General features: G+C 40.1%; 2 protein-coding genes across 2 annotated transcripts; one reads left to right on the plus strand and one right to left on the minus strand.

Moving 5' to 3' along the window:
• Positions 1-6,735: 6,735 nt before the first annotated feature.
• On the minus strand, positions 6,736-22,862 carry LOC120471284 (uncharacterized). The gene is made up of 5 exons (XM_039661073.2): positions 22,760-22,862; positions 22,556-22,604; positions 9,263-9,518; positions 8,879-8,953; positions 6,736-7,053 (listed from the first exon to the last, which is right to left on the minus strand). The coding sequence occupies exons 2-5, from the start codon at positions 22,568-22,570 to the stop codon at positions 6,989-6,991; spliced, it is 411 nt and encodes a 136-aa protein (XP_039517007.2). The 5' UTR covers positions 22,571-22,604; positions 22,760-22,862; the 3' UTR covers positions 6,736-6,988.
• Positions 15,864-18,086, plus strand: LOC120471283 (zona pellucida sperm-binding protein 4). The gene is made up of 8 exons (XM_039661071.2): positions 15,864-16,546; positions 16,624-16,811; positions 16,885-16,982; positions 17,054-17,211; positions 17,309-17,501; positions 17,571-17,718; positions 17,823-17,895; positions 17,974-18,086. The coding sequence occupies exons 1-8, from the start codon at positions 15,886-15,888 to the stop codon at positions 18,054-18,056; spliced, it is 1,602 nt and encodes a 533-aa protein (XP_039517005.2). The 5' UTR covers positions 15,864-15,885; the 3' UTR covers positions 18,057-18,086.
• Positions 22,863-23,389: the final 527 nt, after the last annotated feature.

A 23,389-nucleotide genomic window follows, 5' to 3' on the forward strand; every position in this document is an offset into this window, starting at 1 on the left:
ATCCTTTCAGCTATATACACTATAAACAATGCTGGGTTGTTTTAACCCAAATTTGAGTCAAATATGGACAAATGACATTTTTAACCCAACATCTGGGTTTGTCCATATTTAACCCAAATCAGGGTTAAAACAACCCAGCATTGTTTAGAGTGTAGTACTCTCTCAAGTATTTTTTTTCTAGCCAGTTAACAACGCTACAGTATTGTAATTAAATACATAATTGTAACATTTGGTGGTTGAAAAATGAATTGTGGGATTACACGAGATGATACATTTTAGTACTGTAAAGTGTTTTTGGCTCCCTCTGGTGTTAATTCATGATTTCAGTTTGTACTGTAACTTGAAATGAAGTGAATTAAGTGATGGTGTTACAATCTCAGAGTCAGGAAGGAAGGACCAAAAGCAGAAGAATGCTTATGTTGCACACTTAAAACAGACTCAGTCTTCTCTTTCGAAACTTTATTTTGCCAATTCTGTTGGAATTATTTCTTTTACACAAAGCAACACATCTTCACACGTCAGCAATATAGCCTATTTCACTTCACTTGGCTCGAGCTCTCCATATCAAACAGTGCTGGCTCAATGACATCATCCTAACTGAACTTTCACCTTTCAGTTACATCAATCTTTAGAATAATATCAGACCAGGGTGGGATGGGAGTGACAAATTGTTTAGTCCTGGGAGACCTGGACGAAACACAAAGTTCATCGGGCGGCCAGGGCGGAGCAGAGCCCTCGGGGGGCCAGGGCGGTGAAGACCCTTCGGGTGGCCAGGGTGGGGCAGACCTGTCGGGTGGCCAGGGCGGTGAAGACCCCTCAGGTGGCCAGGGTGGGGCAGACCTGTCGGGTGGCCAGGGCGGTGAAGACCCTTCGGGTGGCCAGGGCGGTGCAGACCCCTCGGGTGGCCAGGGCGGTGAAGATCCCTCGGATGGCCAGGGCGGTGAAGATCCCTCGGATGGCCAGGGCGGTGAAGACCCCTTGGGCGGCCAGGGCAGAGCAGATCTTTCAGGTGGCCAGGGCGGTGAAGACCCCTCGGGCAGCCAGGGCGGTGAAGACCCCTCGGGCAGCCAGGGCGGAGCAGATCTTTCAGGTGGCCAGGGCGGTGAAGACCCCTCGGGAAGCCAGGGCGGAGCAGATCTTTCAGGTGGCCAGGGCGGTGAAGACCCCTCGGGCGGCTAGGATGGAACAGATCTTTCAGGTGGCCAGGGCGGTGAAGACCCCTCGGGCAGCCAGGGCGGAGCAGATCTTTCAGGTGGCCAGGGCGGTGAAGACCCCTCGGGCGGCCAGGATGGAGCAGATCTTTCAGGTGGCCAGGGCGGTAAAAACCCCTCGGGTGGCCAGGACGGTGAGGACCCCTCGGGCGGCCAGGATGGAGCAGATTTTTCAGGTGGCCAGGGCGGTAAAAACCCCTCGGGTGGCCAGGGCGGTGCGGACCCCTCGGGCGGCCAGGGCAGAGCAGATCCCTCAGGACCAGACACCGGCTCGGGAACAGGCGCTGGCTCTGCCTCCGGCTCGGGAACAGGCGCTGGCTCAGGAACTGACACTAAAACAGACACAGTCACAAGAACAGACACAAACACAAACAAAAACGCTGGGTCCTAAACCAATATGAGCTCCGGCTCAGGGACAGGCACCGGCTCAGGGACAGGCATCAGCTCAGGGACAGGCACCGGCTCAGGGACCGGCTCAGGGACAGGCACCGGCTCAGGGACAGGCTCAGGGACAGGCACCGGCTCAGGGACAGGCTCAGGGACAGGCACCGGCTCAGGGACAGGCATCAGCTCAGGGACAGGCACCGGCTCAGGGACAGGCTCAGGGACAGGCTCAGGGACAGGCACCGGCTCAGGGACAAGCTCAGGGACAGGCACCGGCTCAGGCACCGGCTCAGGGACAGGCACCGGCTCAGGGACACCGGACACCGGCCTCTCCAATATCCGAGCCAGCCGCTCCAGATAGTCCCAGCTCAGGAAGGCAGATGGGACGTGAGCAGTCTCTCGCTGGGCAGACGGGACGTATCCGATTCGCGCAGTGTAATTTACAGAATTACAAAAAATATATTTTGCCTCCTATTTTTTTTGTCACGCATGAATGTGTGTCTTTTCCCTAATATTAAAAATAAAACATAGACTGATATTTGTCTAATGTCTGGAGTCCTTTAAGGAAGTAGCCTATATACGTTTAAATACATTATGTATTTTCTGAGAATTTTTATTTCAAGTTTTGACTGCAAATGTCATGCCCATAATGCTGGACTTCCCCAATTTTAAATAATTTATCCTCAACTAGTTTTGTGGTGTAGGTCTACGTATTTTATAATGTTAACTTCAAATAATACTAATAGCCTAATTTAAAGATAAGGTAGCATTGGATCTGGACGGTAAGGAGAATAACGCTGGGAGTTGGAAGAGGTGTCTCGCGATTCTGTAGGTTCGTGGATCTGAGTGTGGCAAATAGCGATTTCGGTTTCATATTGCATATCGTTAGAAGCCCCAAAGTTAAGTTCTACTTCTGTATAGTTATTTTGGTGAAAGTAACTCAAAAGTAATACATGAGTAATTTAACGCATTACAATTCTGAGACAGTAATATTGTAAGGTAATGAATTACTTTTAAATAAGAGTAACAAGTAATACCTAATGTATTACAGTTTGGAAGTAACTTGCACAACACTGGAATTAAGTGATGGTGTTACAATCTCAGGATTCCTGCGCTGCAATAGGGCAGGCAAGGCAGGCAATTGCCTGGGGCCCCGCATTTTGAGGGGGCTCCCGAGGGCCGATCATTTAAACAATCAAAAATGTTCGTATTAATATAACACGCAGTGACACCGCAACACCTCGGCATCCCCCTTAGTGGGGCCCCCTCTCTCGCGACTCGCGAGGCTGCTTATGCTTTCATCAGTGTTGCCAACTTAACGATTTTGTCACTATATTTAGCGAGTATTCAGACCCCCCTAGCGACAAATTTTCAAAAAAGCGACTAGCGACAAATCTAGCGACTTTTTCTGATGATATTAGAGACTTTTGGAGACTCTCTGATGTGAAATCACATATCGTTTTTCCTCATCTCAACGAGCAGCGAGTGCTGCCGTGGGTCCCACCCGGTCCCAAATCACTCACAGTTGGCCCAGTCCTCGCGCAGCAGCCCCTCCTAACTAGCGACAGAGCAGGAGATGTTCTCATCCGCGTACAAACTGCAAAACAATCGCGCAAATGAGTCGCTATTTTTAGCGACTTTTCAGACCCTGACTTTTTGCTTTTCTCCCTTTGCTTTCATTCACTCTACGTCTACCCTGTTTGAATGGCTGAGAGGAGCAGATCATCTGTTGAACGCCACTGACAGAGGTGAATGAGCAGTGTTTTCCCACGGACCTATCACTTATCTGCTTTCTTTTAAATAATAATGTTTTTTTTATTTAAACAATTTAGTTTCCTTTCTTGTCTTGTGCCTGTATTACTTTTTTGTCATTCACTATATATCACTCGTTTTGCGTGACAAAAATATATAGGAAAGGAGAACAGCTTTATTTTACATTCGTCTATATTATATTATAATATATTAAATACAATATGTGAGCTGAGCACTAATTTATAGAGAAAAAAACATTAGGCAAGCGGAACAAGTGGAACGCAAGTACGACGTGATGACGTCACGAATATGCTAATTAACGTATGACGTCATCTAGCGACATTTAGCGACTTTTAGGGAAGGCGTTATAGCTACTTTCATTTGAATAGTTGGCAACACTAGCTTTCATAATTAAATCCCTCTGGCGCCTTTTTCAAACTGCCGCAGCGTTTACTCGCGTTTCTGTAACCGAAAATCATATTCGAAAATGCATGAATTCATGTATTAAACATGAAGAGGAGAGGACCCAGATAGCAAACTGACATTGAATCAACGTGGAAACATGACATCGAAACAACGTTGATCTGACATTATTTTGCTCATCGAATTAACGCTGAACCAACGTCAGACGCGTCATTCTTTCAAAACTAACGGAAAATCAACTTGAAATCAACGCGTTGTTTCAACGTTATGAAAGCAAACCAATTTTCGATTTTCATTTAGCTTTGAAGAATGCCGCGTCTGACGTTTGTTCAACGTTAATTCGATGAGCAAAATCAACGTTGTTTCAATGTCATGAGAGACGTCGTTTCCACGTTGATTCAATGTCAGTTTGCTGTCTGGGGACATATCCATCTGGCAGCCAAAAGCGTAAAAAAGCAAGATTAAGTGGAGAAGAGAAAACGATAATGTTACTACTGTGAAAAACAGATGTGAACAGAACAAGGATTCAACGAAACGATTTATTTATCTCGAGTGATCTGTTATCAGAGGTGACTGTTGAGTAATGGATTTCAGAAATGTACAAAAAAAGTCACACAATCCGTTGTTTTAATTTCAGTTTAGTTTCACTTAATTTTTGCAAGATTAATTACTAGTAAGTTACACAAGTTACATAAGATAAAACATAAGTACTTTAATGTTGTAAAAAAATAAACAATTTGTTCTGTTAGATGTGTTTGACTACTTTTTGTATATTGTATAGCCTAGTTAAATCTCGGGAAACAAAGATATATTTACAAAAAAACTATTTTAGAAGATTGATTAATTTTGCCTGGGGCCCCCACTCACTGTTCCGCGTCTGCTCAGGAAGGAAGGACCAAAAGCAGAAGAATGCTTATGTTGCACACTTAAAACAGACTCAGTCTTCTCTTTCGAAACTTTATTTTGCCAATTCTGTTGGAATTATTTCTTTTACACAAAGCAACACATCTTCACACGTCAGCAATATAGCCTATTTCACTTCACTTGGCTCGAGCTCTCCATACCAAACAGTGCTGGCTCAATGACATCATCCTAACTGAACTTTCACCTTTCAGTTACATCAATCTTTAGAATAATATCCAGAAAATGTATCAAATGAAATTACACTGAAATTATAGTGATTTCCCTTACATTATTCTAAACATATTCCTATTCTAGGAAATTATGAAAATAGTACTTCTAGGTCACTTAAAGGAACACTCCGACTTTTTGGGACTTTAGCCTATTCACCTTACCCCCCAGAGTTAGATAAGTCCATACATACCTTTTTCATCTCCGTGCGTGCTATAAGTCTGTTTGACGCACCCACCGCTAGCCTAGCTTAGCACAAAGACTGGATGTGACTGGTTGCAGCTTTCATTCTAATCCAAATGAGCGGCAAAATAACGCAAACGTTTTCCTATTTACATGTTGTGATTTGTATAGTCACATAATGTACAAAAAACAAAGTCAAATGAGACACAGACATCTTTTAACCGTATAAAACCTGGGAACTATTCTCTGAAGGCGAAGCACTGCTACTTTGACGGCGTAATAACCGCATCACCGGAGACACGCCGTGGTGAGGAGCGGAGAGTTCGCTCGGTGTTTGGGTAATAGAGTCAGCAATTTATAAATAGTAAAAGCGTAGTTTAGAGTTTTCGCTCTATTGTAAATAGCTGCGACTGTAAACAGGGGAGGTAATACCATGTTTCACAGAATTCCAACTAAAAATGCTGACTGGATGAAGAAATGGCTAACTTACTTACTCTGGATATTGATCCAAACACACCTAAGATTATCAAGGGACATTATGTTTGCTCGGTACATTTCAATGAGGATGACTATTTTGAAAACATGGAATTTGCCACACGGACCATAATGTGCTGAAGGATACGGCCATCCCATCGATAGCACAGACAGGACAGTGGATCACCTGCGGCTGAGGTAAGTGTTCCGTTATGCTTTTAGATGACCTACTGTAACAGTGCCATTAGCCAGATCTAATGTAACGTTAGTGACACTATTATATGATTAGGGTATGAATATGTTTTTATCTTGATGCGGTGCGGACGCGCTTGGGAAAAAAACGAGCGCGTTCACCGCGTTGAACTTGCACCCTGCGCGCGGCGCGCCTAGTAGCCTAAATTTGAAATAACCATGGAAATAACGAACTTGAGCGTGCAAAAGGGTACGATAGGCTGTGAGTTCATTGTGCAAAAACAATTTGTGCTATTACTTTTCCCTTATTCTATCCTATAGTAATGCAATACTGTATATTATATAGGCTACTGTTGAATACATTTGGTTCAACTAATAAATTGCATTTAAAATATATTGATTCCTGTAATAATAATTATTTATTCATGTGATATTTACAAATCTGGGTGCGTTTTTGGTTGGAAATCAATGAAACATGGTACTGCATACCTGGTCTCCCCTGTTTATTGTCACAGCTCATACAATAAAGCAAACACCCATGATAACTATGCTTTTCTATCTAACGTTAGTAATTGCTGACTCTTTATTCCAACGCTGAGCGAAGCGAACTCTCTGCTCCTCGTCACGGTGCGTCTCAGGTGATTGTTATCACTCTGCCCAAGTAGCAGTGCTTCCCCTTCAGAAAATATAGTATTTATACGGTCAAAAGATGTCTGTGTCTCATATGGCCTTGATATTTGCACACTCTGTGACTATACAAACCACAACATGTAAATAGGAAAACGTTTGCATTATTTTGTCACTCATTTGGATTAGTATGAAAGCTGCAACCATTCACATCCAGTCTTTGTGCTAAGCTAGGCTAGCGGTGGGTGCGTCAAACAGACTTATAGCACGCACGGAGATGAAAAAGGTATGTATGGACTTATCTAACTCTGGGGGGTAAGGTGAATAGGCTAAAGTCCCAAAAAGTCGGAGTGTTCCTTTAACTACAATTTACTGAAGGATTATAGTACAGGACAGCTGAGAGGAGAATGATCAGGCAGAGTCCAGGGAAATCAAATCCGGATCGTGAGACGAGAATCAGTGTCAGGATGGTCAGGCGATGGGCAAACAGAACCAACAAGCAAATCCTAACTCACAATTGGAAACAGGCAGATGTTCACGGGCAATGCAGAGAGAGAGAGGCGATTGGTATTGGGAAATCCAAACTCCAGCACCAGTAACAGACCAACTGGTCAACAGCAACAGCACAGTTTGGTTAGAATGGATCCTGGAGAGGGACGGTGAATCGCAGCACAACCTGAAAAAGCATGTCAGATAAATAAAAAACTAGACAAGAAAAAAATGGCAGGTGAACAGAAAAAAAGCACAGAACACACTGGCAGAGAACAAAGAGAACGGAAGCGTAGATATGGCATAGAAATCAAGCAATAATGGGAGACAGTTGAGAGCAAATAAACAGGTTGCTAATACATTGCTAAATCATAAATCAGATGTAGGCTACCTAGGCCAAAAATAACATACTGATGTCCAGCAATCGATCCAAATAGTACATTTGTGTTTAATGAGATCTAACATGTGTTGGTGCCGAGAATTTTCACGTGAAGAAATAAATAGATCTGATCCGATTATTTTTTATATGTATTTTAATGGTCCAGTGGCAGAACTTCTTCCAAGCGTGTCAGAGGTTCTGGGTTCTAACCCGCACTCATATAGTTGTTGTTTTTTCTCATTAAAATTATGTTTATCAGTGGTTGTTTATCAAGCATGAACACGTTTGTGTGCATTTTACTTTGTGATTTCACTCCACTGTCGCTAATTTGGCAACACTAATCACTCCTGAAAAATCCTCTCCCTTTCTGGAATGATGATGTGATGACCCAGATAGCAAACTGACATTGAATCAACGTGGAAACGACGTCTCTCATGACATTGAAACAACGTTGATTTTGCTCATCGAATTAACGTTGAACCAACGTCAGACGCGGCATTCTTCAAAGCTAAATGAAAATCGGAAATTGGTTTGCTTTCATAACGTTGAAACAACGCGTTGATTTCAAGTTGATTTTCCGTTAGTTTTGAAAGAATGACGCGTCTGACGTTGGTTCAACGTTAATTCGATGAGCAGAACAATGTCAGATCAACGTTGTTTCGATGTCATATTTCCACGTTGATTCAATGTCAGTTTGCTATCTGGGGATATTACTGCGCCAAGTCCATAGATACAGTATATATATGCGCCGCCGAGTCAAAGTGCTCCCAAGGACTTGCTGTGGTATTCCGCCATACATTATAGTTATCCACTTTACACGCTTAGAAAAGTGCACCGTTTTATTTTGCCACCATTGTTGGTCGAGTTACTCCACTTGTGTAACTTAATTTAGCCTAAATAGGGAAAACGTGGAGGTGTTTGGTCGCTTCTCTTCTTGGATCCTAATGAATGAACTGTGCTAACTAGTGTCATCAACTCATCTTAGTTAAGGGAATTACATAGTTTAATATAAAAAACTGGTGGAGTATCCCTTTAACTGGAGATGTTTTATTTATTTGTATTAGTTAGCCAACATCAGTGCCACGAGATGTTTCAAAAGTGGTGGGGACAATATCGACCCTGGTAAAAAGTGGTGGGGACACGTCTCTGCCGTCCCACCAGCTATGTTAACCAACGTGGTTGAACGGCCACTTTGCGACAGTATGGTTTTGGGAAGCAGTCTTGATAGGCTATGCATCGTACTATGGTTGTGAATCGGCGAGTTACGTCGTTGTACGGGAAACACACTCCTGATGCAGCCCGTTCTCATCCTTTAACGTCATATAGAACGCTATATGCAAAAACGGCGCTATACTACGCACATGGCACCCTTTATCGTTAATATAACACGCGAACCCAAGACGTTATAAATCCTTTAGCGTGAATATGACACGCACACCCTACCCCACACCTAAACTTAGCCCTCACAGCACGTGTTATATTAACGATAACGGGTGCCATGTGCGTAGTATAGTGCCGTTTTGTCATATAGCGTTCTATATGACGTTAAAGGATGAGAATGCGTTGCCTGATGTGCACGGACACACATGTAAAACAGAAACAAAACGAGAAGAAAGCAGAAGGAAGATCAAACCTGTGTTCTGACAGAAGAAGGAATAAGGTTCCTCTTCTCTCTGTTCTGCCGTTTGATTATACCAGCAACCGCAATCTGTCATTAAAGAGCATCAAACAAACACTTTGAATTGCGCAATAAAATTGACATAAAGATGATGCTTTAGAGTAGGAGAAATGCGAATTTTCTTTTTTAATCCATGAAATGATAATGCAGGACACATAGACTCTACCGTCACCTCGTTTATCTGTTTCTTACCATTTTTACGATTTTCATGCATCTAAGGACACATCTTCTGTATTTTCTGCTAATTTCTTTAACAATTATTTTTGTCGTTTTTGCTTTTACTGAGATTTTGACTGACTCCTCTGTCATCAAAATGTGAATCAAAACCATAATTCTTACTGTTAGGTGTCTCTGATTCTCCACTGTTGTGTCGCAAAAGACTCTTTCCTCCAGACTTCTTCAGTTCCGTCTCCCTCTTCTTCAGTTCTTTCACTCCTTTATCCAGTTCCTTCTCCCTTTTTTCCAGTTCTTTCTCCTTTTTTTCAAGTTCCTTCTCCCTTTTGTCCAGTTCCTCAGCTCTTTTATCCATTTCTTTCGATCTTTTATCCAATTCCGTCGCTCTTCTTTTAAGAAGTTTTTTCTCACTCTCGCTTGACTGCGTGATGTAACATTAAGATTATATTTTTACATCTTTTTTACTTGGTTTCTTTTACATTTTCATTCATTCATTGGAAAAAGCATGGTTTTATCAACTGTAAATGAAGAGTGAATCCAATGTATACATTTTATCTGTTCACAGGAACACTGTGTGTTAAGTTTCAGAAGTGAAAACTGGATTTAAATACAGGAGTGAATCCTCTAAATTCAGAGATAGGCATAATAATTATGTAATTATGTATTATTTCAATTATGTAATAAAAAAGTGAAGCAGTGGTTTTCTATTCCCAACATGCTTTGCATAAGACGGGATAAACAGAACAAATGTTGAACTTAAGTGTTGTTTTATTTGTTTTGATTTGAGTGAAAGTAAAGACCTGTTAGTGTTTATGTTTGACATGTAAAAGAGTTTCTGTTATTTCTCATCCCAAGAAGTCATATAACTGACGTCTTGGGACGTCTTTTGACCATACATCAACATCCGCCTTCTTAGGGTACCCTTAAACGTTGGTTACATGACGATCCCGGGCCGTCATACAACTGACGCTTTACCTTTAACGTCGGTTAGGTGACGGGGTAGGTTTAGGGGTAGGTTTAGGTCTGGGGTAGGGTTAGGGTTAGGATCTGATAACGTCATCTGACCGACGTTTAAGGGTACCCTAAAAAGGCGGATGTTGACGTATGGTTAAAAGACGTCCCAAGACGTCAGTTATATGAGAGTTTGGTTGAGTTTTTGTGGTTACCATTGTCCTAAAAAGAGTACATATGAGAGCAAAGCAGCGAACCAATCAATAAGACGCCACAGCAAAAATGGCTTTACACTGTTCTGAGATGTGTTTTATGAAAGCAACATTAGCCAACTATGGTTATCAGCATCGATCAATGAGTTGGTGTTTCACAATACCATAGGTCTAATGAACAATCGCATACAGCATCATAAAGTTGTGAAGTATTGTCGAAATCGGTCCAATGGCGGAATTCGATTCGTGGTGAAGGTTTCAAGCGTGTTCCGTCTTTTCCATGGCAAAGTGATTTTTAATTAAATGCAATACATTTAGGGTGTATTCACACCTGCCTTGTTTGGTTCGATTGAATCGAACTCTAGTTCGTTTGCCGCCTTGGTGCGGACCTTTTGGGCAGGTGTGAATACAGCAATCGAACTCGGGTGCGGACCAAACAACCGAACCGAGACCCAGCTGAAGAGGTGGTCTCGGTACGGTTCCAAACGAACTCTGGTACGGTTCGTTTACGGTGTGAACATGAACCGACCCAATTGCAAGAAAGCACTGCGTCAAAAGAGAATATTGCGCGTCTTTCTGCGCGTCGTGTGTGAATGTCTAATCGCGCAAAGATGTAAAAAAAATAAATCATTTGCAGTTCATAAAGCATTTGCAGTTCACCACCTTTTGGTGGTGGTTGACGAGTTTCCCCCTTAAAGCGAGTGCCGAGAAAAATTCTATATAAATGTAATGAATTATTATTATTATTAATGTAAGGATAGTTACAATACAAGGATGATGATGCGTTAATTTCCGTTAAACTGGACAAACTTAATCGCAAGCGTTGACATTGACAGCACTTGTTAGCACACAATAAGAATCTCATTATTTGAATGAGTGAACATAGCCCCTCTCTATGAATGAAAACTTTATACCTTCTCCGTCTTCTGTGCAGTGCCACTTGTAACGCAAAGTTGAGATGTTGCCCAGAGATTAAAAAAAAACAGAAGGTGGTCGAATGAAAAGATGCACGAGAGACGAGAGTTGTCGTATTTCCCCGCGTTTATAGAGCCACTCAAACGTTACACTCGTCGTCTTCTCAAAATCAGAATTACAACTTCGTATAGATGACATTGTATCATTGATACTCATTAGTTTTTTCATATTGCGTTTGTACAGAATTAACACAAAATTAGTAAAAGAACAAATATTGCAGTATGAAATATATGGAAATATCTCCATGCCTTTTTTGCACTTCCTGATTTCCCTTGAGAATCCTTGTCCAATGAATGGACGACCTTAGCACACGTGTGGTTTGGTTTACCAATTTTGGTTCACTTGCAAAAAGAGCAGTGTGAAAGCGAACCGTACCAAAAAAAAATAATAATAATTTATTTGGTCCGGACCAAAGCAAGTGAACTATCGGACTTTCCTGGTGTGAATACACCCTCAATCTTATGTATCAACTCGTTTCATCTGACTCCATAAAATGAAAAGGGTTTATCAATAATATCTGTGCATCATTTAATACGTTAATGCTTTGACTATTCCTTTTAACTGTAATGAAAATAAAGTCAAAGTCTGTTAAAATAGTCAAGTATAATAATTTATTATGTCAGGTAAATGTATTATTACAATTCCACAAGATAATCAGTGCAAACCATCAAATGTTTTAGAACAAAGAAGAATCATTTTATCTGACGAGGCTACGCGAGTAAAAACTCTCAGCCTCACGGGCTGATGAGTGCTTCAATCAATTACAGAATTCACAATTCAACCCCGTCATTGACTGTGACATAGCCAACAACAACAACAACACACACACACTCTCTCTTTCTCTCACACTCACACACAGACGCACTCACACTCTCACGCACACACACACTCTCACACCTGTTGCAAGGAATGAACCTCTCCATTTTTTTAACACATTTAAGCATGTTCCAAGTCACTTCCTAGATTTGCATAAGTGGCTTGCATTGGATGGCTTGCATTGGAAGATTCCTGAACAAACACTGATTATTATATACATATGCATTTATTGAACATTATTGTCTTTATTACATGACTTCTTGTCATGGAATCTATTTGGTTGTTTTGAATACACTGACCTCTTGCTGCATTTGCTTTTTATAATTCAGAGTCAGACCAAAAAATATTTTTAAGAATTGGATATTTAATATGAGACATCCTTACCATTCAATACCCTGAGAAAAATAAGAGCACACTTGCTGAAAAGAACATGATATTTTACATTGAACATGACATGATTTTGTTTTGTTGCATTATGCGTTTCTATGCATTTCTTCATGAGTTTAAGTTCATATGTGTTTCAATCGTGAAGTGGACATTTAAGATGCTTTTCAGACGTCTCACAGAGAGCCCGTTCACCCACTGAGGTCTGTCCAGACAACCGCACCCCTGGAGGTGACAGGATTGGTCAAGAAGGGACAGATTATCGTTATGGGGGAGGTGCCAGGAACACGTGAGTGTCTTCATGAAGGAACGACACGCCAACTGAAAGTCAAAAGGTCCAGATTGACTCTATGAACTTTTCTCACATCACCAGAAGAAAGCCTGAACGCCTCATCCACCTGCTGGACTCATGCTACATACGCCTGATGAGAACAGGTGTTCTGCAGGTGAACAAAGCCCTCTGAGCATCCACAGATGCTAACATTGCAAAGAGACAATTGTTGAATTACACCAAGGACTACAACAAACGTCTTACTATGTCTGTGACCCCTTAAGTGTCTCAAACTGACCCATGGGGGTCAAGGAGGGATCTGTAAGACTGGAAAACTGGAACTGGTTGATGTAATCAATCTGACCAGTGTCTTCTGAAGACAAAAGGCTTGTAGTAATACATTTACCTGACATAATAAATTGTTATATTTGGCTATTCTAACAGACTTTGACTTGAAGGAATAGTCGAACATTAACGTCACGTGTATTAAATGATGCACAGATATCATTGATAACCCTTTTCAGTTTATGGAGTGAGATGAAACGAGTTAATAAATAAGATTAAATGTATTGCATTTAATTAAAAGTCACTTTGCCATGGGAAAGACGGAACACGCTTGAAACCTTCACCACGAACCGAATTCCGTCATTGGATCGATTTCGTGCCGACTTTACACTATCAACCTGTGGTTAGAAGCATAGTTTCTAGTTTCCATAACATGTGGACTCAATAAATCCTTATCTTGAGCCAAAGCAAGCTGACATTCACTACAGTCTGTGTCTTTTATTTAGAATACATACAAATGTTATTTACGGCTTTGAGTTTGTCAAGAGATTTGAAGTGTCGTTTTCGAAGAGTACGTAGCTAGGCTACTCTTAACTAGTAGGTAGGAACAAGCATATGATTAAATCTGGAAATAGAGACAAAAATTTTTGAAAAATTATAAATAGTCCTCAGATGCCATGTCCATAATTTATAGCAAAACATCTAGCATTAATTTGATCTCAAACAGATTCATTCAAAAAAGGTATTACTCCACCATCTACGTGACATCATTAACCAGCGTAATTGAACAACCAGTTTGGTTTATAGACAGAAGTGACTATATTTTATTTCTTCAACCATGCATCGTAATGTGGTTATGAAGCAGAGAGAGTTACGTCATTGTACTGGAAGGTATGTCAAGGTTATTTTCATAAACAATGACTAAAATTTGATAAACAAAAAAAATTTTAATTTCATAAATAAAAACTAAAATTTTAAACTAAAAATAATATTGGTAATTTTTGTAATAAAAAAAAAATAAATAAAAATAAAATAAAACCCTAAAACTTAACGATGCTAACATGCGTTACCGAAAAACGAACAGAAATAAAATAACAAGCAAAACTAAAGAATTGTTTTCATAATTAATAATAAGCGATCGTCCTGTACCGGAAAATCACATTTTTCCATTCCACCGCGCTACTTTATTTTTTAATGTACGACCATAACATGAAATAAAAAGACTGTCAAAAATAATAAGTGCATAAATCCAAACTATAACCATCAAAACATTTACAAAAACAAATTGGTTTCTAACAGAACCTCAGTTCCCTGAGAAGAGGGAATGAGTATTGCGTAAAAATCCTTTTCCTTTTCTTGAGAATATGAAGCAACATTTTTAAAATGCACTGCAGCTGCAACGCAGACACAGGAATGAGCAACTTAGCTCGGTCATTGGCTGCTCTGCGGCAACTGCATTAAGCCTATTGCAGGGCGGCTCAGACGTACGAGCCAGAACGAACACGTGTCAGAACACGAAAAGCGAGGCATTTGAAACAACGCCTTAGGAAGTATACTCTTTTAGAAGAGTGTGACACAACGGTGGACACACTAGAATTTATTTTAGAAAAAGGATATGGCACGTTGGATGGCAGAGCAGGTCAGCGAGCTGAAGGCGGCGTCGAGCGAGTCGAACTGAAGCCTGCTTCCTCAGTCTGCGAAGAAGGTGCTTGTCCCGCGGGAGGTCAGCAAAGTGGAGAGTTTGCTGAAGGAGATCAAATCTGAATGCCTATGGCCGATTCTGTGCTAACACCGCATAAGCCCACGCCCATTCTGGCAGGCTCTGATGTGCCAGGGCGCGGAGCAACCCAATTGGCTCGTACATCTGAGCTGCAATGACCACTGTTTAATGCTCGTACGCCGTGGCTAAATATGGACTATTCAGACATCTAACGTTACCACTATCTCATGGAGTCACCAAGTAAGTACTCTTTTTTACAGTGTAGGACTATGTATGTATGGGGCTAACAAATTGGATGTTGTGACATTATGCTACCCTATCTACGTTAGCCTTGAAGGCTTGATCTACTGCCATTCGTGTGGTTACATGTACTGTAGCCCAGAACAGTGGTCGTCGAATAGTCATATAGGCCTAAAGCACTTTCTAGACACAAGCAGAAACCAGCCAAGTCCACTTTAGCCCTAGCCTGCCACTATTTCAACAGTAAAATCAGTTAAAAGCCAATTTAGCGTGCCTAGTGAGAGCTAATCATGTAACGATAGCTGCTAGCAGCTTAGTCTTTCTAACTAGAATAGCTAGTCGACAACAGAACTATGTCAATAGCTTAAATCAAGTTAAATATGATCCAAGTGACATGGCCTCATCGTCTAGTTTGTCATACTGTGAGTGTGTTAATGACAAAAAATAGGCTACTTACTTGGTCATTCCACGAGATAATCCACATATAAGAGCATAATAGTAGAAATGCAAGATCATTTTAAGAATACATAAGCTATTGCTGATAAAGGCGCCCATATCATTGAAACATAATCCTGCATGTCAAACTCTTGAGTCAGTCTGAATACACAGGCCAGAATAGCCAAAACATCCATTATTATATTTGCAGGATGAAGCATAAAACAAAGGCTGAGTTCTGAATGGCAATAATAGTACTAGTAAACTCTTCTGAATTAAGCTCAATATGTGCGTATGAACAAAAAAGGGTGGAAAAACAAGGACAATTGAATCTTAAGAACAAATGGAAACACCCTCTTGGATAAACTCCACACTCATGCAAGTCTGGAGAATCATGACTGTTAATGAAAAGGGAGGGATTATCGTTAATTAGCCAAAATCGGTAGAGTACAAAAAAAAAAAACAGCAGCATCTCAACAGGGTGACTAGCTATTGAACAATGGCAGGAAGTTGGTGTGTTGTTCAGTCTCTGGTACTTGGTGTTTGGTGCTGTGCTTTCTGTCATGCTGTTCCAAAGTGGAGTAATCTGCCCCAAAGTCCTCCAACTCTGATGTTCCAGCAAACTGACCAGCGGTTTCAACAGCCAGTTCAACAACAAGCAAGTCAACAGTTTCCTCAGTCAGTTCAATGGCAAGCTAATCAACAGTATCCTCAGTCTTTTCAACAGCAAGCTAGTCAGCAGTTTCCTCAGTCAGTTCAATGGCAAGCTAATCAACAGTATCCTCAGTCTTTTCAACAGCAAGCTAGTCAACAGTTTCCTCAGTCAGTTCAACAGCAAGCTAGTCAACAGTTTTCTAATCCAGTTCAAGAGCAAGCTAGTCAACAGTTTCCTCAGTCAGTTCAACAGCAAGCTAGTCAACAGTTTTCTAATCCAGTTCAAGAGCAAGCTAGTCAACAGTTTCTTCAGTCGGTGCAAGCTAGTCAACAGTTTCCTCAGCAATTTCAGCCTAAACAGCCAGTGGCACATGCAGAGCCCCTTGAGAAATGTACTGTAGCTGATTATGAGCAGATCCAATGTGGACCACCTGGTATCAGTGGTGCTGAGTGTGCAGCTATTAACTGCTGCTTTAACGGACAGCAGTGTTACTATGGCAAGGCTGGTAAGAGTGTTGCGTCAATGTAAAGTTTCTTGTTAAACTGATCCTCCTCCATAACCAGCTTTTGTACCTTGTTCCAGTGACCGTGCAGTGTATAAGAGATGGTCAGTTTGTGGTAGTGGTGGCTAGAGATGTCACGCTGCCTCGTTTGAGCCTGGATTCAGTCCGTCTCCTGGGTGGAAGTGATCCCGCTTGCAGTCCTGTGGGATCCACACCTTTCTTTGCTATATACCAGTTCCCTGTCACCGCGTGCGGCACGAGCATGATGGTGAGTAGCTGCTTGTGGTTTTATTCTGCATGGCTTAGAATGGACTGGATGCCAACAGTGTTGCTATTTGCAGGAGGACAGTGGATATGTGGTGTATGAAAACAGAATGACCTCCTCATATGAAGTGGGTCTCGGACCACTTGGTTCCATCACAAGGGACAGCCATTTTGAGTGGGTGATGTATGCTTTAGCATGTTTGTTAATCTTTGGCAAATGCTATAACCTCACTGTTTGTTTTCCAGGCTTCTCTTCCAGTGTAGGTACTCTGGTACTTCTGTGGAAGCTCTGGTTGTGGAGGTCAACACTGTTCCTCCACCTGCTCCAGTAGCTGCTCCTGGACCCCTCAGGGTGGAGCTTAGACTAGCAAATGGTCAGTGTGTCACCAAAGGCTGTGCAGAAGGTAAGTGTTTGACCTGAGTGTGTGCCTAAAGCCTTTCTAAAGCTCCAGGTTGCAGCGGTTTCTGGTTAAACACTGTATTCTGTATTCTTCCTCTGAGGGGACGAGGCGTACACTTCCTACTACAGTGATGCTGATTATCCTGTTACAAAAGTCCTGCGGGAGCCTGTGTATGTTGAGGTGCACATTTTGGAGAGGAGTGACCCCAACATTGTCCTAATGCTTGGACATTGTTGGGCGACATCAACCCCTAGTCCACTCAGTCTACCCCAATGGGACCTTCTGGTTGATGGGTGAGTAAGACCAGTCTTTATCCATCTAGTGTGCTGTAAGGTGTTTCTGATTCCCTCTTTGCCTTTTAGATGCCCTTACCAGGATGATCGTTACCTGACCACATTGGTTCCAGTGACTGGATCATCTGGTCTTCAGTTCCCAACACACTACAAGCGCTTTATTGTGAAGATGTTCACGTTTGTTGATCCATCATCACTGGCTCCTCTGCAGGAAACCGTACGCTCTGCAGCCTTACCTCAACCCTTAAAATTAGTACTTTTTTTATTTATTTTTTTTTTTTATGGTGAATTCTATGGCTAAACTCTTTCCCCCTCTTTTAGATCGTCATCCACTGTAGTACAGCAGTGTGCCATCCCTCTTCTGGCTCCTGTGAGCAAAGCTGCACTAGGAAAAGTGAGTGCTTGCTGTAAACTGACTTGGGAACTGTGAGAATTTGTTTTTTAAATGCTCATGCTTCTACCACTTTTACAGGAAGGGACACTCCCATCAAGACCATCTCTAGTGGGCAAACTGTGGTGTCTAGTGGAGAAGTTAACCTGGTCATGTCAATTTAATCTTAATAAATTTGTACTGATTCTCAACAAGTCGGGTCTTACATGACTGTTCTTGGTTTTATTTATTGGACCACACTACTCAAGCTCCATTTTTGCTTCAACAAGTTTGTTCATTCTGATTAGTGCTTGATTTGAACAAACTTATGCCAAAGCCATTTCACTGAACTACTTGCCAAGCTCCAGTTGCAAACCGAGGTTCCTATGCTTCTATAAAACGCAATATTTTATATAGCAGGGTGCAGACTTTTTCCTCGCAGATTATTTTGCCAAGGAATAAAATCTAATGGTAATTGCGACTTATTTCACAATTGTGAGTTTCTTGGAATTGTGACTTACAGAATTTCTGGCAAATAAACCCTGCATATGAGTTGACGTTCTTTTGATTTATGTTCACGTGAAAGGGCCATAATTTGGATAAAAGAAATTTCTCAAATGAGAATGTTTAACCATCATTGTGAAGCCCTACTTGTTGTGTGAAGGGCTTTTAAATCCCTTCATTGCATTAAAATAATCCATTTCCAGATGTCTTGTGATGCTTGTTCATGTGCATCTACAGACCACAGTGAACGTAGTCAGGGAAGTGAGTCCCAATCTCAGTCACAAACTCAATGTTGGCAGACTGTGGTGAAGCATTGATGATAATCAGAAATGTTTCTTGAGCAGCAAATCCACATGTTAGAAGACAGTGGAAGATGTCTGAACAGTCCATATTTGGACCATTAATCTAGTTTTCGACCATTTTATTTAAAGGGACACCTCTGTAACCCCGCATCCAGTAGCTTTAAGTTTGTGCCATTTTTGCTATCAGTTTTGTTCTGAGGGGAATCCGTTTGTTTTCCCCCAAAAGGGGACATTACCCTTCGATGACACAAAAGCAGCGTTGGTTTATAGCGTAAGCTTGATCAATAGGAGAGATGTCTCGAAAGGGAACAAGCTTACACCAGAGGACTTGTGAATAATGCATCTGAAAACATCAAACAAAGTGTAAGTGTATGATGAAGCTGGAGATAAGTATGTTTGTCTGTTATCTAATTCTAAGTTGATGTGTTTAGCCCGTGTATTTCTTTTTTTCAAAGTAAAACCGCTTTTTGCACGAACCACCCCTAAGAAGCAGAAATGGCCAAATATGTATTTCATCATCATAGACCTTATGCAAATACAGCTGAACATTAATTCCAAGTACGAGATAACCATCTCATGTGAAACTAAACAAGATACCACACATTTTAGACAAGATACCACACTGAGAAGAAAACGGAAAAAATAAATAGCCTTGCATGTCTTGCCCACAAATAGATGTACATTTGTCAAAGTAGAAATAAACTAAATGTCTGGTTTGAATAAAACAAATGAATATGAGTACGATGACAAAAAGCATAAAAGGATTAATACAAGAATAATGTTTGAAAGGATTAATCATAGAGATTAATCAAAAGAATAAACATGCATATGTTTTTTTTCTTATACACCACGTTCAACAAGATTTCATTTTAATAAGAATGAGTATGAAACGAATAATTTTTAATTTTTAGTTTAATTTGTTTGGTTCTTTGTTCAATCTCGAACAATTATTTTCTTTGTATTAACTGCAAACATTAAACTTTGCTGGAATTAAATGTCTTTAACTGGAAGTGTAATGCTAAACTAGAAATTACTCTTAAACTTAACAGTTTAACTAAAGAGAAATGTGTTCATAAAATAAAAAATAAAACTCAACTGAAATTTATAGGAAATTTAAAAATGGTGTTACAATAAAAACTAATTTAACCATTTAACTATAAAAACCTTGGTGTGTGTGTTTACTCATAACGTGTGTTGTTCACTAATGGGTTAAATGCAAAGGACACATTCTGAGTATGGGTTACCATACTTGGCCTTCACATGTCACTTTCACATTGACTCAATAGGCAATGACTGCGATTAATATCTTGTTAGCTGTGAATTTTAACAGAAATAGATAAGATAATTGATTATAATAATATATATTAATAATTGATTTGAGGGCTAGAACCATAGACTATAGAATTAGAATACGAACAAGTTGTTTTGAATGGGAAAATGTGCAACGCTCATTTTGGCGGAATAAGTCCCACCTTAAATAAGAGCCAATTGGTAAAATTAGAAGCTCTGGGGTTTGTTTAACGTAACAATGTAACTCGATGCTTCACTACTATAGTACGATGCATTGTTAAAGAAATCAAGCTAGTCACGACTGTTTCCCAAAACCATACTGTCACAAAGTGGTCGTTCAAGCACGTTGGTTTATGACGTCCTGCATGTGGTGGAGTAATAACTTATTTAAATGAAACTGTTTGATATCAAATTAATGGTAGCTGTTTTGACATAAATTACAGACATGGAATCTGATGAATATTTAAATTTTTTCTCAGTTATTTCACTATTTCCAGATTCAGTCATAGGCTCGTTCTTAGTAGAACGCGTTCGCACATGCAGTCTTTAAAAAATGGTGCTTTAAATCTCTTGACAAACTAAAAGTAATGAAATTTGTAGGTATTTTAAATTAAAGACACTGGTTGTACTTGCTTATAAGCTTGCTTATTTTGGCTCAAGAAGATAAGGATTTATTGAGTCCACATGTCATGCAATCTAGAAACTCTGCTTCTAGATTGAGATCTTGAAAAAATGTCGTTTTCTGTCATGATTCAAGCCTTTAGAAACAAAACTAATGAGACAGCTGTTGTCAGATTTCATTGGTGATTTCAAATATGAAATTTAATCATAAGTTTTGGAGAATTTGCTGTTTCCTTTTCAAAAAGATGATGCCCAAGTCTTGATGCCAAATTCTGATTTATCTGCCTATATCCGATTTTTTTTAACTGTCTGTTTACACGTTCTTTAAATTGAGACCCATATCCCATTCATGTGCACTCGCAGGCTACAGGCTACCTGAAACATATCAACGCATTCTCATCCTTTAACGTCATATAGAACGCTATATGACAAAACGGCGCTATACTAGGCACATGGCACGCTAAAGGATTTATATAACGTCTTGGGTTCGCGTGTTATAGCGCCGTATAACATATTTGCATATAGCGTTCTATATGACGTTAAAGGATGAGAACGGGCTATCGCGCATGCTTAAAGGGTTAAATTATCTTGCACAGACGGACTCGAGAGATTTCCACAAAGCATTCGCAAGAAGTAGTAGAAGAAGAACGTCCTCTTCTCAGTTCTTGCGCATGCGTCGTGGAAATCTCTTGAACTCTCGTCTAAGCCCCACAAGGAAGAAAAGGAATAGTCGAATAAAGTCTTTATTTTTGTTTTGTTTTTCCGCAGAAAAAGTATTCTCGTCGCTTGATAAACTTATAGTTGAGCCACTGTAGTCACATGAAATATTTAAACATTTTCTTCTATGACTTTCTGGGCCGTCAAGTTTCAATCCCTACACCTCTAAAATTTAATTAAAAATATCTTCATTTGTGTTCCGAAGATGTAAAAAGCTCTTACGGGGTTGGTATAGCATGGGGGTGAGCAATTGATTACTCAATTTTCATTTTTGGGTGAACCATCCCTTTGAGGGTAGGCCTAGAAAAGGTTAAATTTTGCTCTTTATATCATCACCACGATATAGCCTGTATAACTATCATATTACCCAGTCGTAGAAAGCAGATTTGCAAAACACATGACTGGCTAGATGGTCAGCCCTACACATTAGACACATGCCTTTGGTGTGAGAGACCCGGGTTCGAATCCACTGCGAGACACTGTGTCCCTGAGCAAGACACTTAACCCCCTAGTTGCTCCAGAGGCGTGCGACCCCTGACATATAGCAATTGTAATTCGCTTTGAATAAAAACGTAAGCTAAATGAATAAATGTAAATGTACAAGCTTGTTGACAAAACCAACACACTATTAACTATCAAGACTGGCTAATGCTTTAGTCCATCATGTTAACTGAAAGCAAATCTGAACTGTGTTGTGTTTTAACCTTAATCAACAAGTAGTATTAAACATGGCATCCTAACTTTATTTAAATTCGGTTGTCAGTTCACCTTTTAGTGATTAATCCCGTTCTGTTCGGTAATTTACAGGAGTTCTAACTGCATTCTACAACCGAATTAACTCCCGGAAAATGAAGCATTACTGAACCTGTGATATTATTGCTATTTTAATGTACCAGTTGAGCTAACAGCACACTACACATTTTTATTTATTTATTTATTGTGTGTGGTTTAGTTTATTCCTCTGTTATTTCTCCTTTAGTTTAATTAACTGTTCTGAAACACTCCAATTATTGTGTGAACGTTTTGCTTTTATGCATTTTCATTGTCATTTTTTTATTATTATTTTTCACTGATGATCTTTTTACACAGATATGCATCTGCTAAATTAATAAATATAGGCTATATTTAAAGTACCAAATCGAATTAAAAGGCTATCAAAACAACAACTGCATTATAATGTGAAAAACTTATGAAGTTCATAAGCAGCATAATTATGTTGGTCAAACTTAAATTAAAAATAAATGACTTACATTTGCTGCCCCCATTTTTTCTGAAGTTTGGCGCTGTTTTACACAAAATCTGTAACAAAACCCATTTGAAGAAAGTATAAATGTAACGTCGAGAATCACGACATGACTAAATGCAACCTACACTTTTTGGAGATTGACATTTGGAGATTTTATCTTCTGTAAAATTAAAATGAAGTGAAATTAGGAATGCTGTTTCTGACTCACCAGGATTCCCCCCAAAATGTATGTGTGTGTTAATTGCGCAGTCTCTACCGGTGCAGTCAGATGCTCGGCTGAAGCAGATCTGATTCTGCGTGTGTGTGAGCGACTCGAGATGTCACGTGATTAACGCAGCGGCAAGACTCGAACCCCCCCTTTTTTTTTTACAGTAGATACTCGATCCAGAAGGATGAACGAACAGCTTATATCGGGAGGTGATGTGAACGTGAACTAACCAGTGGTGGAGGAAGTACTGAATCTCAGGACTTAAGTAAAAGTACAAATATCCAGATAAATATTTACTTTAGTAAAAGTAGTAACACAATGACAACCATACTTAAGTAAAAAGTAAAAAGTACCTGATTTTAAATGTACTTTAAGTATTAAAAGTAAAAGTATTTAAGTAAAATTAAAAGTAAAAGTATTTAAAAAAAAAAGTAAAAGTATAAAAGTAAATTTATTTTCTTAATGTCTATTTTCTAATGATTATTAAAACATTTAATTCTAACTCATTCATCCTAATACTCCTATAATGATGTTCAATAATTATGGAAAAAAATTGTTGTCACCATTTCTGAAACAAGCTTGCAATTAGGCAATATGCACATCATGCTTATCCTTACTATATGTTAATAA

This window comes from Pimephales promelas, chromosome 19 (assembly GCF_988280905.1).
Source record: "Pimephales promelas chromosome 19, fPimPro1.hap1.1, whole genome shotgun sequence".
Lineage (NCBI taxonomy): Eukaryota > Metazoa > Chordata > Actinopteri > Cypriniformes > Leuciscidae > Pimephales > Pimephales promelas.